Here is a 15,291-nt window from a genome sequence, read left to right as displayed (position 1 = left end):
GTGAAATTTAAGTTTTCTTATTCTATTTCAACAACTGCATTGAAATAGTTTTAACTTAAAAGAAATAAACTCTATTACCAGGCGTGGTGGTACACGCCTTTAATCCCAGGACTCTGGAGGCAGAGACAGGTGGATCCTCTGTGAGTTAGAGGCCAGCCTGGTCTACAGAGTGAGTTCCAGGCGGCTGGAGTTACAGGGAGACCCTGTCTCAAAAGGACCAAAAAAAAAAAACTCTATTGAGAATTTCATATGTGCATATAAGGTGTTTTGATCAAATCCATGCCCACTCCCTCCCTTTCAACACCTCCCATATCTCTCCATTACTTTTTTCTGACAACTTTGTGGACTCTTTCTTTATTCCCTTCTTTCTTTCTTTTTTTCTTTCTTTCTTTCTTTTATGTGGCTTTTTGGTATTCTGCCACGCCCACCTCTGAAGAGGTAACCCTAAAATCTTTTAGGGATTAGATAAGCACATCCAAATACTTTTGACATTTTTTGGCCTTTAGAACAGAGTATGTTGCTAAGAGGACCAAGGACATTTTGATTTTTACCCAAGAAACTGGCTACTTTTCTTTGGGATCTTTTTACCCTAACTGCTTAGCCAATTCCTACTTCCTATTCTTACCACACCATCCTCTGAAGAGGTTACCCAAATTGATGATGGGGAATTGGGATGCAGACCACTCTGATTTCTTCCATGCTGAACAGGGACACAGGGTGAGGCAATTGGGGTACCCCTTCAGTGGGTCTATCTAAAAGATGCCCAAATTGCATAACCCTTATCTGTAGGGAGAAAAGAAAGTCCTTGACTGGTAAATAGAGTATAATGAGGAGAAGTAAAGGCAAGAGTAATTAGCATTACAAGTTCTAGGCAGGGAACCAGAAAAAAGAACAGGGCAGATTTCAAATGTTCAAATCAGAGTCCACTGGGATTTCTTAACGAGCACTTCCAAAAGCATCCCTTTATTGGGTTACTCCTTTTTCTTTTGTCTGACCAAGGCTGGACTCAAGAGTGATGGATTCAGGATTTGTTTTCAGGCATTTTGATAGCTGTTGGAGTGGCTAGAATCAGTGTCAGTTCCTTCTCAAAAGCTTCTAGATAGGGGAGAAAACAAATTGACCCATCATTTTAGAATGATAGTGGGTTATCTCCCTTAGCTACAGGTGTGCACTACAGTATTGCAACCAAGATTTGAAGTCTTACATCTGAGCAGCACTTTGTGCTTAGAAACAAAATCATCAATGAGAAATAATTGTCTAAATAACATTTTATATGGGCTTAAGCCTAATGTCTGGGAAGTGTAATCCCTTGAACTCTTTTTTTTTTAAAGCAAGGTATACATAACAATTTAATAGACCCTGATAACTTAATTTCAATTTTTTTTCAAATTCATCTTTAAGTCTTTCCATTATAGGGCTCATCAGGAAATTAAGCAACATATGAATACTTTGGTTAAATGTCAAATTAAGTATGATATGGTAATTTCTTCTATACTGCAATTATGAAGAACCTTCAAGAAACTTGTTTTGACTGTAGAAAAGTGTTGAGTCAAATATTCAACTCAATATAAACTAAGAACCATTTCTGATTTCTTAGGTGGAAAGTGCTTCTCCTACTGGGTCAAAGCTTTACATAAAAATACCATCCTACTTTCCCCACCAGGTTTCTAAAATACACGTACTTTCCTCAACATCTGCAGCCATCCAGGAATTTTTAGGAAACTTTTGTGCATGGGATTTAATTTTGTGCAGAGATTAATTCCTAATCCCTGGCTCGTTGGGCTCAGAGACAAAAGATCAAAACCACCAAAAATGATGGTTCACTTGAAGTCAAACGAGAGACCCTGACCCAATTAGTCTCATAGGATGAAAGCAGTGCTCCATCAACTGGCTCCATGCAGAATGGGCATTTGAAGGATCTCATCAACCAGTCTTCTATACAGTCCAGGTGATAGATGTGCATGCACGGCAGAAATCAAATTGGGTCCCCATAAACAAAGTCCATCATACAGATCACACACTCTCAGATCTTTTTTTCTGATTCATCTCTTCCAGGGTCATTAACTCCTTAGGCAGATGCTGTATAAGACCTATTCTTTGAGCTATTCTAATTTACTCCTCTTCAGTCAGCTGAGTTGCTAGCTGAGTCTGGCTAGGCATTGGACTGGAACTGGAACTTGTTCCTAGGTAACCTTGGGGAAAAGGCTCTAAGCAGAAAGATCACCTGATATGGCTGTGGTGGCTCCTGATCTGGTTCCATCCCCTCACCAAAGCTAGCCAGGTTGTACTGAGATTAGTGAAGCAGGGAGATATCATCAGAGTTTGGGGATTTGAAGCAGTTCCCCATCTTCCGGGGCTGGGATGTGTGTGTGTGTGTGATCTGCACAGAGTTCTCAGTGTATTCACCACCCTCTCTGCCAGGTGATATTTATAAGCCCACAGCTTATAAACATAATAAAGTCCAGGCTCTCACTCCCTGTCTCTCAACTCTCCTTTCCTATCTTCCCACACCACAGCCAGAGAGATTCTCTGTTCTGTTTCTTTCCATTCCCACCACCATCTCAAGCTAAGGTCTCCCTGTATTCAACATTGCCCCCACTCACTTTTTGAACCTTTGACCATCATCCTTTATAAATGTAGATATAAATTGGGTGTCATTGTAATCCCTTGAACTCTTAAAGAAATACACTGATCACTTTAATCTTTGGTTATACTTTCCCTTTGGGTGTTTAAGACCATACAGTTAGCCTAAATAAACCAATTTATTTTTACTCTTCAGGCCGTTGGAGGATCTGTTCATTAGGGGGGGATCATATAGGCTTGGGAGGAGACCCTGACTCCTTTCTTTTACCAGTGAAGATATGTGAAGATAAGTCAAAGGTCTTACTCGACCATGGCTGGCTTCACTTGGAAGCATGGAGGAAATGTTTCCTCTGAGTTGACCCTCCTCTTTGTAGACTGGACACTGGTGCAAGTCCATCTGGTGGGCCTCCTTGAACAGGACAGATGACTCACCACAGTTACAGGACATTTTGAGAGATGCTCCATAGTCCCCTGGAACATAGTCAACCTTGGAGGGCAAGGAGCAAACCCTGTTGTCCTTTAAGTCCCTCTGACCAGATTACTATAGGCCTCAAAATATGGCTATTAAACATCCAAGAAAGTTAGTTTCACCAGTCTGGTACTTTTAATTACTATGTGCTATGTAGATAAAGTTTGGGCAAAAACCAAACATTTTCAAATAAACCTTAATTAGACATATATTTTTTTCCTTAAACTAGTTGAATAAACTATGACCTTAGAAAATTTAGGATTATGTGTATATTACTTTTGTCTCATCCTTTATATATTATAGCAAACCTACACAGACCTTCATCACTTGCTTAAGCTTTCTCATTTTTCTATTTTGGAAAATATCTCCATTCTGATATCATTTTAACATCTTTTACATTCTCATTTCCTTTTTTAATAATTATGAGACATAATAACATTAACAAATAATTTTTCCATCTGTTGTGAGAATTCTTTTCCTAGGGATACTAAGCAATGCTTATCCCCTTTAAAGGTTCTAGGGTCAAACCAATGTTTGATTAAAGTTTTCATAGGGAACCAATGAATTTACTGAGCTTACTTAGAGATGACTGAGGGGTTGCTGAGGTGTATGAGTGACCTGGGAGTATGAACACTGGAAAGCCTTTACCCAGCATGGATCAAGACTTCTCTTCCTAGTCTCCCCCATATTATATATTTTAGCCCTCCCCAAATCCAGACCATGTGTGATTATGGCCAAATTACATACAGTTGGCTAGGAAGAGTGGCTGGATACTCCAGTAAGGGTCCACTAACCCTGCTTGCCCCTCCTTTAATGAAGGAGCACAACCGTCAACAAGCCCAATTATGATGATGTTTAGCAAGCAGGCACAGCTGAAGTCATGATGATGGTAGTTAGTAAACACAGAAGGAACTGCTGTACAGCATCATCTTATTAAAAGAACGGGGACTATAAAAGGATTTGGTGCCAGGATCCATAAATGAGAGAGAACATACATCTTTTCTTTTTCAGAGTCTGTGTTACTTCACTTAGTGTAACAGTTTCTAGATACATCCATTTACCTGAAAATTTCATTATTTCATCTTTCTTTACTGCTGAATAGAACTCCGTTACATAAATATACCACATTTTTGTTAACCACTCATCAGTTGAGGGATGTTTAGGTTGCTTCCATCTCTTAGCTATTGTGAAAATAGCAACAACAAACATGGTTGTGCAAGTGTCTCTATAATAGGATGAGTCCTTTGGGTATATGCCAATGAGTGGTATAACCGGGTCATATGATATGTTCATTTTTAGTTTTTTAAGAGTTCTCCACACTGTTTTCCATAGAGGTTGCATGAGTTTGCAATCCCACCAGCAGTGAATGAGTGTTCCCCTTTCTCCATATCCTCACCAGCATTTTGTGTCATTTGTTCTCTTGATCGTAGCTGGTCTGATTGGGGTAAGGTGAAACCTTAGGGTGGTTTTAATTCAACTGCATTGAAATTTTGATGGAGATTTTGTTGACTCTGTAGACTGTTTTTGATAGGATGGCTATTTTCACAATATTTTTTCAGCCATTTATTTCTTTTACTTATAGTTTGTGCTCAATGCAAATCAATTCCATAACATGAGAAGTTACTATGAATTAAAGTATAAACATACAAACATAGCATAGAATCAAATAGATGTACAGCATTTGGGGATGAAGCAGGAGGGAACCTTCATTCACACACACAGCAGCTTTGATTTGTGAGATCTACTGTTCCTGTGTAGGTCTAAAGATGGAAAAAATGACTCTGGTTATTAACACTACTGTGGCCATATTAGACCCCAGAACATATAAGCATCAGTGTATGACCATGCAAACAAATTATTTTTTCAGGGAATGTCTGTTTTCAAAGGCTTCTGTGTATCAAAGCAGTTGAAAAAATTTTACTGTGGAATGAAGCCCATTCTCAAGCTATGGACCAATGTCAAACTATCTAAAAATATGAATTGATAATTATTAAAAGTAATACAAATGTGGCTATTTGGGTCTGTTGCTTTGTTTTTTCTTTTTAAAAAAAAATTTACAGAAAGCGTATTGTTTGAATTTAATGCAAGTTCATCTCCAGTCTTCACATCCTAAAGGCTTTATTTACAGTTCGGTTTCCTTCCCATATTTGCCTTTCTAATTTCAAGATCTTTAATTTTATCTTCGTAACAGACCACGTTTTAAGTTATGAAAAGTACTCAACATATGTGGGAAAGAAGCAGTACTCTGAAATTAGTCCAGGTCAATGAAGTTCTACTCCGTGGAGCCAGCCTGGCTGAAAGAATCTGGCACTCTTGTTGACTTAAAGCGGGTGATGGAAAACGGCCACCATTTGATTTTGTAAAGTAAGAATTATTCATGATGGCTGGATTTGGGGGTGGGTTCCAATCCACCACTGCCTGGCACATGTCAATTACTACATCAAGGTCAAATATAATGTCAAGACTAAAGCCACAGAGTGGCGGCGGGGAGGGGGGTATAAAAATGTTCAATTACAAACAGAATAGTGACAGTTTAACAGCATGAAGTTTTATCTAGGGTTTTTCATGTCAAATTAGTAATGCTTAAACAATACATGGAGGATTTATACTATCATCTGGTAGTTCCTTCAAATGTATACATAAAGAGGATCATGGAAGCTTTTGGAATATTGCTGGTTTTATGGCCTTGTAGGTTGAACAAACCAAATGAAAACTGAATCTCCATTACACATTCCATCCTTATCTCTAGATAAAACCTATGCCTGATTTCAAGACAGTTTTAACTGTCCATATTTCTTAAGCCACATTCAAGGAAATCATGGTAATTTTGAATGTTATCTATCTTCATCTTGTACATAAAACTCCAACAGATTTAATACTGGCATTCATCATCTGTCAAACCCTTCATGTGTCCTTAAAAACCAATTAAATTTGGAATTCTCAGCGTTTTCTGTTTCAATACAATACGGTGTGGTCATAGTAGATTGATGCAGACCTGTTTCTTCCTTGCCACATTGGACTTGTAGTTGCTATTTGGAATGGGCCTAGCAGATAAGTAGAGATGTTGCTTGGCCTGAGTCTCTAACAGTAGAGATGCAGAAGAGAAAGTGACACCACAAGGAGACCAGCTGATGACTGCAGAGCATTGCTGCCTTACCCAATGGCATTAGTTGGATTTGGGACAGCAGAGGTATTCTGAGATGAGCTAATTGAAGGTGCTGCAACAGACATTTGGTTGGAATAAATCTGTGTGGGTAGGAGCAGGTCCAGCGGCAGCAACCCCAGTCCCAGCCTGGCCACCTTCGCTCTGCCTATGTCTGAGATGGTGGCTAGACTCTGGATGCTTGGTGCATGGAGATTGGCTTAGTTTGCACAGGAAGAGACAAGGTCAGTTTTCACAACATTAATCCTACCAATACATGAGCGTGGGTGCTCTATCCATCTTCCACTATCTTCTTAAATGATTTTCTTTGATGTCTTAAGGTTTTCCATTATTCCAAGACTTTTTATAATTTTTATTGAATTTTTGTGTATTTCATATAGAACATCTTAATCATCTTTACACCTCCTTCCCCATTGTCCCCCTTCCATAGCCCCCCACCCACTGGAATTCATATATTCAAGTCATTTTTGTTAAGGCCTATCATGTCAAGTTAATGTCCCTAGATGTCCCTCAGTGCAAGTTCATCCACTGAGATCTAGTCAGTCGATCTAGAGTTTCTTCTTTTAAGAAAATCAGCTCTTTCTCACCCAGTAGCTATCACCTGCCAAAAATTCTTCAACTTAGATTGGAGACTGCTGTCCATTTCTCCACTTCTGTGCTGGGATTTTGCTTGAGTTTGCATGGGTCATGTGCATGCTAACACCATTGCTACAGGTTTCTATGAGAAGAGTCTCGGGAGCCTGTAAGACTGTATTTCTGCATGATCATGTAACTCCTCCCTGACTCTTACACTCTTTCCGCCCCTCTTCCTCAATGGGCCCTGAGCCCTGGGTGGGTGGATTTTAATATAGGAGTACTGTAAAAGACCCACATTTTACACTCTTATTTGCTATGATTTAGCCATTTGTGACCTTTTGTGTTCTTGTCCCTCTGTTGCATGAGGGAGCTTCATTCATGAGAATTGAAAGATGCATTAGTGTTCTGTTCATCCCTTGTTCTATGTTCTGTGAGCCTTAGGTGTAGAGGTTGCATCATAGATGTGCCACTTAGGTTTAGCCAAGTCACAGACAATCTCTGTGTGTGACCAGTTGTGGAACTCTGTAATAATCTCTGTTGAAAAAGAAGCTTCTTTGATGGGTGGTGACTAGGATACTTGTCTGTAAATTTATGGATCAATATTTTGCACATAATAAGAAATTACATTTGTCTAGGGATATGAAAGCTTTGGGGTTTTCTCTAAGATCTATAACCTCTCCAGCTATGTGTATTTTGCTAGGTTTATAGTGCCACACATGAGTTTCCTTGCATTGAGTGGACTTTAAGTCCAATTAGGTAGCTGTTGATTACCCCCCAAGACAGAAGTGCCACTACTGCACCAGTGTACTTTACTCTGCTAGTCATTGATGTGATTTTTAGGCCTTGAAGCTGAGGTTGAACTATCGATTGATGGTCTCCCTTGCCAGCTTGTGTAGTGCTCTCCAAAGCTATGAGAGCTAGCCTTCACGGGAAGTGGTTTCTAGGTCAGTTCCAACTCCATTGCTCCAAATCCTGGGTCCAAAGTATGTCCTGTCCTCAACAATAGGGACTTACATTCAAGTTCTGGGAGGCAATCAAGGACTATGGCAATAGCTTGTGTAAATTTGGGAGTCTCTTGCACTACCTTGGCCAAGAGTTCAAAGGAAGGTTTCTCCTCTGTCACTGTTTCTTGTTATGAAGACTTCAGCTGTACACACGGACTCATGTACAGATATTGCATGTGTAGTTTTCAGTAGGTTTTGGACTAATACTATTCCCTCTGGGTTTTTTTATACTATATAGGCATTATTTATCTCTCCACTCTCTCTCTCTCTCAATCTGTCTTATCCTCCCTCCCTGCCCTCTCCATTTAAATTGATGGTTCCTAACTGCTATGGTCCCACCTTTCTTGATCTCCTTCCTCCCCTTTATCACCATAGTTCTTTGTATATCCTTCCCTCTCCCCTTCCATTTAACTATACCCACTTTACTCATTTCTCCTTTAATAACACCTGTCTCCTACTGTTCTCTCTTGGGTTCCTTCTTTCCCTTTAACTCCCTGGTTCCCTTCCATTTTCCTGGTTTCTACAGTAACATCAGGATATATACTCACATATAAGGATTTTGTGCTTGTATTCACAAATAAAGGAGAACACATCTTCTTTCTGAGTTTGTGTTACTTCACTTAGTATACCAGTTTCCAGTCCCATCCATTTACCTGCAGATTTTATTATTTCATCTTTCTTTATCATTGAGTAGGACTCCATTGTGTAAATGTATCACATTTTTGTTATCTACTGGTCAGTTGAGGGGCACTTACATTGTTTCCATCTTTTACCCATTGTGAAAAGAGCAGCAACAAACATGGTTACACAGGTATCTCTGCAATAGGATGAGTCCTTTTGGGTACATGGTAGGTTCACTTTTTGTTTTTTTAAGAGTTCTCCACACTGCTTTACATAGGGGTTGCATGAATTTGCAACCCCATAGGCAGTGAATGAGTGTTCCCCTTTCTCCACATCCTCGCCAGCATTTGGTATTGTTTGTGCTCTTGATCTTATAGCCAGTATGACTGTGATAAGATGAAATCTTAAGGTGGTTTTAATTTGCATTTCCCTAACTACTAACAATGTTGAACACTTTCTAAGATGTTTCTTAGCCATCTTTATTTCTTCTTTTGAGAACTCTCAGTTTAGATCGATAACCTATCTTTAAATTGGGTCATTTGTTTTCTTTAGTCATTTTTTTAAATTTCTTTATATATTATGAATGTTAAACTTCTGTCAGATGTGTCACTGGTGAAGATTTTTTTCCCACTCTGTGGGTTTTTCTCTTCACGTTCTTGGTTGATTCTTTTGCTGTACAGAAGCTTTTTTAGTTTAATGAGGTCCCACTTGTTGCTGACCTTAATTCCTGAGCAACTGATGTCCAATTTAGAAAATCCTATCCTATACATATGTCTTGTAGGTTACCGCCAATGTTTCCTTCTAACAGTTTTAGAATTTCAAGTTTCACAATGAAGTCTTTGATCCATTTGGAGTTGACTTTTGTGCAAGGTGAAGGATAGGGTCTAGTTGCATTCTTTTACAAATGGAGATCCAGTTTCAACAGCATCATTTGTTGAAGATGCTGTCTTTCCTCCAGTGTGTGTTCTTGACACCATTGTCAAATATCAGGTGGCTGAAATTGTGGGCACTCATGTTTGGGTCTTCAATTATGTATCATTGATCTGTCTATTTTTGTGCCAGTATCATGCTGTTTTTAATGACTAAAACTCTGTACTATAGCTTGAGATCTGGTGTAGAAATCCCCGCAGCATTGCTCTTTGTGCTCAGGGTTGCTTTGGTTATTCAAATGTGCTGCCATATGAATTTTAGGATTTTTTTTCCTAGTTCTGTGAAATATGTCATGGAGATTTTGATTGGTATTGTACTGAATCTATAAATGTCTTTTGGTAGGATGGCCATTTTTTAATTATTTATTTAATAATCATATAATTAGAAGAAGCATTTAATTACAACAGCATTGACATATTCAATAACAGTTTCCAGAGCTAAGATGCATCTGTTTCAAGATTGGCTGTAAAATTTTAGGTTTACAGTTGAATTAATACAGTTATACAATATTGTACTCAGTATAAACCCTTTAAGATGTAAAATTAAATGAAGTTTTAACCTTTAAAAAAGATCTCCATTTCATTATTGAAATACACAGTTTCATACAGAAAAATTCATTTTTAACACAATTGACTCTAAGATGCACATGTGTTTTTAATCTCTATATATCTAATTATTACTAGTCAGTCGTTTTATCTACTAATTATTAAGGAGCAAATTTTTATGCTTTGAAGAATTTTTTTTTGTTTTCTTTTTTCTATTTATTTATATACCTACTTCCCAGGTAGCACCCTCCCATAACCTCCCTCCCCTGACTAGAGCCATTATACTCTGATATCCCTGCTACTGTCTGCTGTGTTGTCAGCACCCCAAGCCATTCCCCACTACTTGCCCTTCTGGTGAGTCTAGTCAGCATATCTAGAGGTCTTTGTTTAAGGAGGGTTAGCTGTTCCTCATCTAGCAGTAATCAGTTGTCAATATTCCTTTCGATAAGATTGGGGTCTGCTGTTCATTTTCCCAGTTCTATGCTGGGTTACTATCTGGGAGTCTCTTAGGCCACCCTGGCCAAGAACTCAAAGGAAAATATCTCCTATCTGGCATTGTTTCTTGTCATGTAACCTTTAGCTATACACATGGACTTTTAAATAAATATACTGATCACTTTAGTCTTTGGTTATACTTTAACAGCACCTGAAAGGGGGAGTGAGGATGAAAGAAAAACAAGAGACAGAGAAAGATACTTGGGAGGATTGTCAGTAGAGACTGCAGCCCCGGTTTATTTTAGCTCTGCCTTTTTATACAGAAGAACATCAGAGATCTTAACTCAATTAATTTCAACAGCTGTTTTTCCCACCTGTATCTGAGGGTCAAGGAGTGGTCAAATACTTGTTTTGTGAGCTCCACCATATAAACACATTCCTCCTGACTTGGCAGATTAGGTACTGGTGTGCAAAACACAAACTCAGTAAACAAGCCTGCCACAGCTCAATGTACATAACAGATTAATAGCTCCCAACATCTCCCCGTCCTTTATTTTTTATAGCCCCAGATTACACTATATCTACGACAGAAGGACCGTGCATGTCTTAGGTCATCTTCTGCTAGAGCAAAGCCTTACCCGTCATCAGCACATAGCTTCCATCAGCTACGCCCTGTCTTAGGTTGACTTTCTCCCAGAAGATCTTACCCGTCTTTGACTTCCGGCCTCTGTTAGGGGAGGAAGCGCAATCTCATATCATGCACAGCAGCCTTGACTTGCCACAGGAATTCATAAATAACTTTACTGCCACTAGATGAAAACAAAGACAGGAGGAAAAGCATGCCAAGTCCCACTAAACCATACACAATGGAAGTGATAGAGGACCACGATGGTAAGGTGGCTCTCAACCTTTTTAGAATATCTGCCGCTGCTTACCGGGTGGAAATGCAGAGAAATTTTTTTTTTCTATTATCTCTTGGCAATAACACTTTGACATTGGTACAATATCTACTTTGTCCCACAAGCACACAGTCATCTACTTGTACACACCCGGACTTATTATTTTTAACAAAACAAATAGGCAACCCACTTCCCAATCCAAAATAATAAAAATTCATCGCCACTTGCATCATCAGGTGTTTTGAAGCAGGCTGAGCAATTAACCAAGAGTCATTCACAGTCACTACTATCTCTTTTTCCTCCCATATTGTGGGGTGCAATATTGTGGATCAGGAACATAAGTCCAGTATAACTCAGCCAAGATCACTTGCGGGAACATCATCATCAGCCACATTTGCCTCCTCATCATTCTTTTCTGCTTCTTTTTCTTTGGCACTCATCTGGCGAACCTCACCAGCCTTTCCGGCAGCCACCTGGCTCCATCCACGTCCTGTGGAAAAACACGAACATGCCCTCTTCCCCATATCAATACAGCATCAGGGTCATTCCATTGTCCAGTTAAAGGATCCTTCCACCTGACTTGGGCATAGGTATCCTATGACTGAGGGTGCCACATTCTATCTGCCACAGAGCGGTCATTTTTATCCAAATTCAAAAACTTTAAAATGAAAAAAGTATGATGTAAAAGATTACTTTGTGTCTGGGGATATAACTCCCCATTTTTTATTTTTTGTAATTGTGCTTTGAAAGTGCCATGTGCTCTTTCCACTATACCTTGTCCTTGTGGGTTATACGGTATCCCAGTTCTATGCTCAATGCCCAATTGCAAACAGAAACGCTGGAACCCCTGACTGGTATAGACAGAGCCATTATCTGTTTTTATAACATTAGGGATCCCAGCTATGGAAAAGCAAGTCAAGCAATGAGTTATAACATTTTTTGTGGCTTCCCCTGTTTGTGCAGTAGCCATAATAAAGCCAGAAAAGGTATCTATTGTAACATGTACACACCTTTGCCTGCCAAAATCTGCAACATGAGTAATGTCCATTTGCCACAATTGGTTAGGCTTCAGCCCTCTGGGATTAACCCCATAATGAGGAACAATTTGTGTTGGAGGACAAGATGAGCATTGTCGCACAATTTGTCTTGTAGCTTCCTTAGTAATATGAAATTGTTTTCTCAAACTTTGGCTATTTTGGTGATGAATGGCATGAGAATTTGTAGCTTGCTCTACCTGAGTCAATCCTATAAGCTGAGTGGCTTTATCCGCCAAGGCATTCCCCAAAGCTAATGGCCCAGGAAGACCACTATGCACTCTGAGATGTCCTATATAGCAAGGATATTTTCTAGATTTAATACTATTTTGCTCTTGTCTTAACAGCAAACAAATTCAAAAATTCCTCATTTCAATAAAAGATACTGTTTCAATTTCCTGTAGAGCTCAAGCTACATAATGACTATCTGTATAGAGATTGAAGGGTGTTGAGGCCAGAAGCTGGAACACTGCAGCTACAACACGAAGTTCCACTACCTGTGCTGAAGCAGGGGAAGTTTGAAAAGAATAACTTTGCCCATAAATCACATAAGCTGCATGTCCGTTAGAAGAACCATTAGTAAACACCAACATGGTCTGGGTAAAAGAGGCAGTAGGACCATACTGAGCACAAGCAGTCCTTAGTTCCTTAAGCTGCTTAAAAGGCACAGGTGCATGAGACCGCACCCTGTTGCCCTGCTGATCAACTTGCTCAGAAACTGGGAAGACCTGAAATCCACGTACTGACTCTCCTCGCTCTACCGTGGCCCCAATGGCCTGTTGTAGCGGGGACTGCACAGTTCTAAGCAGGGACCAGATTCCTGCCGAAGGCTCCTGAGCCAAGGCAATCATGGGAGGTGCAACAGCCTTCAGTGGCCTCAGAGGAGGAGGATCTCCTATCATGATAGAGGGTGTTGGGGTGGTCCTAATTCTTTTCTCTTTAACATTTCCTTCTTCACAGCCTCTAACTCTGCCCTTAACTGCTCAATTTCCCAGTGATAGTTAGATTTCTCAGGCAAAGCAATTAGAGGTGGACACGTCTCCTGATCATACTCAACCATCTCCTCTCCTAGGGCAGACTCATTCTCAGGGTCAAGAGATCCCTCTTGAGGTTCTCATAAAAGGGTGATGAGGCTAATGGAACTGGCTCTGGTGGAGTGGAAGGTTTGGTTTCACTTTTATCCCAGCCTACCTTTATTGGATTCTCCTTAGTCTCAGCCTTTGCTCCTCAGGCCACAAGCATATTCCTTACAAAAACTGAGCGACTGTTTCCTTGTCCCATCTTCTCCCAAGATAAATACTCACCACTCCCCAATCTTACCGAGTGCACTCACTTAATTTCTCCAGCAGTGTCCTTCACTTTTTCCCCTACTTTTCAGGCCCCTGTTCTGGGCGCCACTTGCCGGTACTAGCCGGCCAAAACGGACAGTACCTGAAAGGGGGAGTGAGGATTGAAAGAAAAAACAAGAGACAGAAAAGATACTTGGGAGGGCTGTCAGTAGAGACTGCAGCCCTGGTTTATTTTATTTATTTCAGCTTTGCCTTTTTATACAGAAGAACTCAATTAGTTTCAACAGCTGTTTTTCCCACCTGTATCTGAGGGTCAAGGAGCGGTCAAATACTTGTTTTGTGAGCTCCACCATATAAACACATTCCTCCTGACTTGGCAGATTAAGTACTGGTGTGCAAAACACAAACTCAGTAAACAAGCCTGCCACAGCTCAATGTACATAATGGAATAATAGCTCCCAACAGTCCATTTAATCTTTGGTTACACTTTCCTTTTGGGTGTTTAAGGCCATACAGTTGGTCCAGATAAAACCAATTTATTTTTACTCTTAAGGCCATTTGAGGATCTGTTCCTCAGGGGTCACATGGGCTTGGGAGGAGGCCCTGGCTCCTTTCTTTTACAAGTTCCTGCCTATGTGAAGATAAGTCAAAGGTCCTGCTCAACCGTGGTTGACTTCACATGGAAGCATGGAGGAAATGATTCCTCTGTGTTGACCCTCCTCTTTGTAGACTGGACACTGGTTCAAGTCCATCTGATGAGGTCTCCTTGGCCTCCTTGATCAAGAGGACAGGTGACCCACCACAATTACAGGACATTTTGAGAGATGCTCAGAGACCCCTGGAACTAGTCGACCTTGGAGGGCAAAGAGCAAAAACTGTCCTTTATGTCCCTCTGACCAAATTATTATAGACCTCAAAGTATGTCTGTTAAACACCAAGAAGGTTAGTTCCACCAGTCTGGTATTTTTAATTATTATGTGTCATGTACATAAATCTTGGGCAAAGACCAGTTGTTCTCAGATAAACCTTACCTAGACATATATTTCTTGATCTGCTATGTATAATTTGTCAGTAGTTATAGGAGTAATATGGTTCCCTCTGGTTTTCAAAACTAGCTAGGCATTGCTTATCTCTCATATTGTCTCACCCATCCATCATGATTTTCCCACTTAAGGTGCCCCCATTTCCCCCCTTTCTCCCTTACTAATACCCTTCTCCTGTGGTCTTACCTCTCCTGAATGCCTGCTTTCCCATTATCCCCTAGGTTCCTCCCTTAAACTACCCAATTTTTATCCATATCTCCCTTATTAAGGCCTGTTTCCTACTGTTCTTCTCTTACAAGTTATTTCTTTTCCTTAACCTCCCTGTTTACTTTCCATTATCCTGGTTCCTGTAGTTATGTCTGGATACATACTTATCAGGGTTGGGTTCTAGGATCCACATATGAGGGAGAACATATGTTGATTTGTTTTCTGAGTCTGTGTTACTTCACTTAGTATAACAGTTTCTAGTTCTATCCATTTACCCGCAAATTTCATGATTTCATCTTTCTTTACTGCTGAGTAAAACTCTCCATTGTATAAATGAACGACATTTTCATTATCCACTCATCAGTTGAGGGACACTTAGGTTGCTTCCATCTCTTAGCTATTGTGAAAACAGCAGCAACAAACATGAATGTATAAGTATTTATGCAGTAGGATCAGCCCTTTTGATACATGCCAAGGAGTGACATAACCAGGT

General features: G+C 40.0%; 1 protein-coding gene and 1 pseudogene across 1 annotated transcript; both read right to left on the bottom strand.

The window, feature by feature from the left end:
- Nucleotides 1–1,783: 1,783 nt before the first annotated feature.
- On the bottom strand, nt 1,784–2,362 carry LOC103745630 (annotated as a pseudogene).
- A 3,771-nt stretch (nt 2,363–6,133) lies between these two features.
- On the bottom strand, nt 6,134–14,802 carry LOC103745629 (signal transducer CD24-like). The gene is given in 3 exon segments (XM_008847580.1): nt 6,134–6,414; nt 13,631–13,690; nt 14,778–14,802. Coding segments are annotated over 3 exon segments (366 nt in total).
- Between the last annotated feature and the right edge of the window lie 489 nt (nt 14,803–15,291).

The sequence above is a fragment of the Nannospalax galili genome, unplaced genomic scaffold (assembly GCF_000622305.1).
Source record: "Nannospalax galili isolate Female #2095 unplaced genomic scaffold, S.galili_v1.0 scaffold323, whole genome shotgun sequence".
In the NCBI taxonomy this organism is placed as follows: domain Eukaryota; kingdom Metazoa; phylum Chordata; class Mammalia; order Rodentia; family Spalacidae; genus Nannospalax; species Nannospalax galili.
This window is presented reverse-complemented; position numbering and strand designations above follow the sequence as displayed.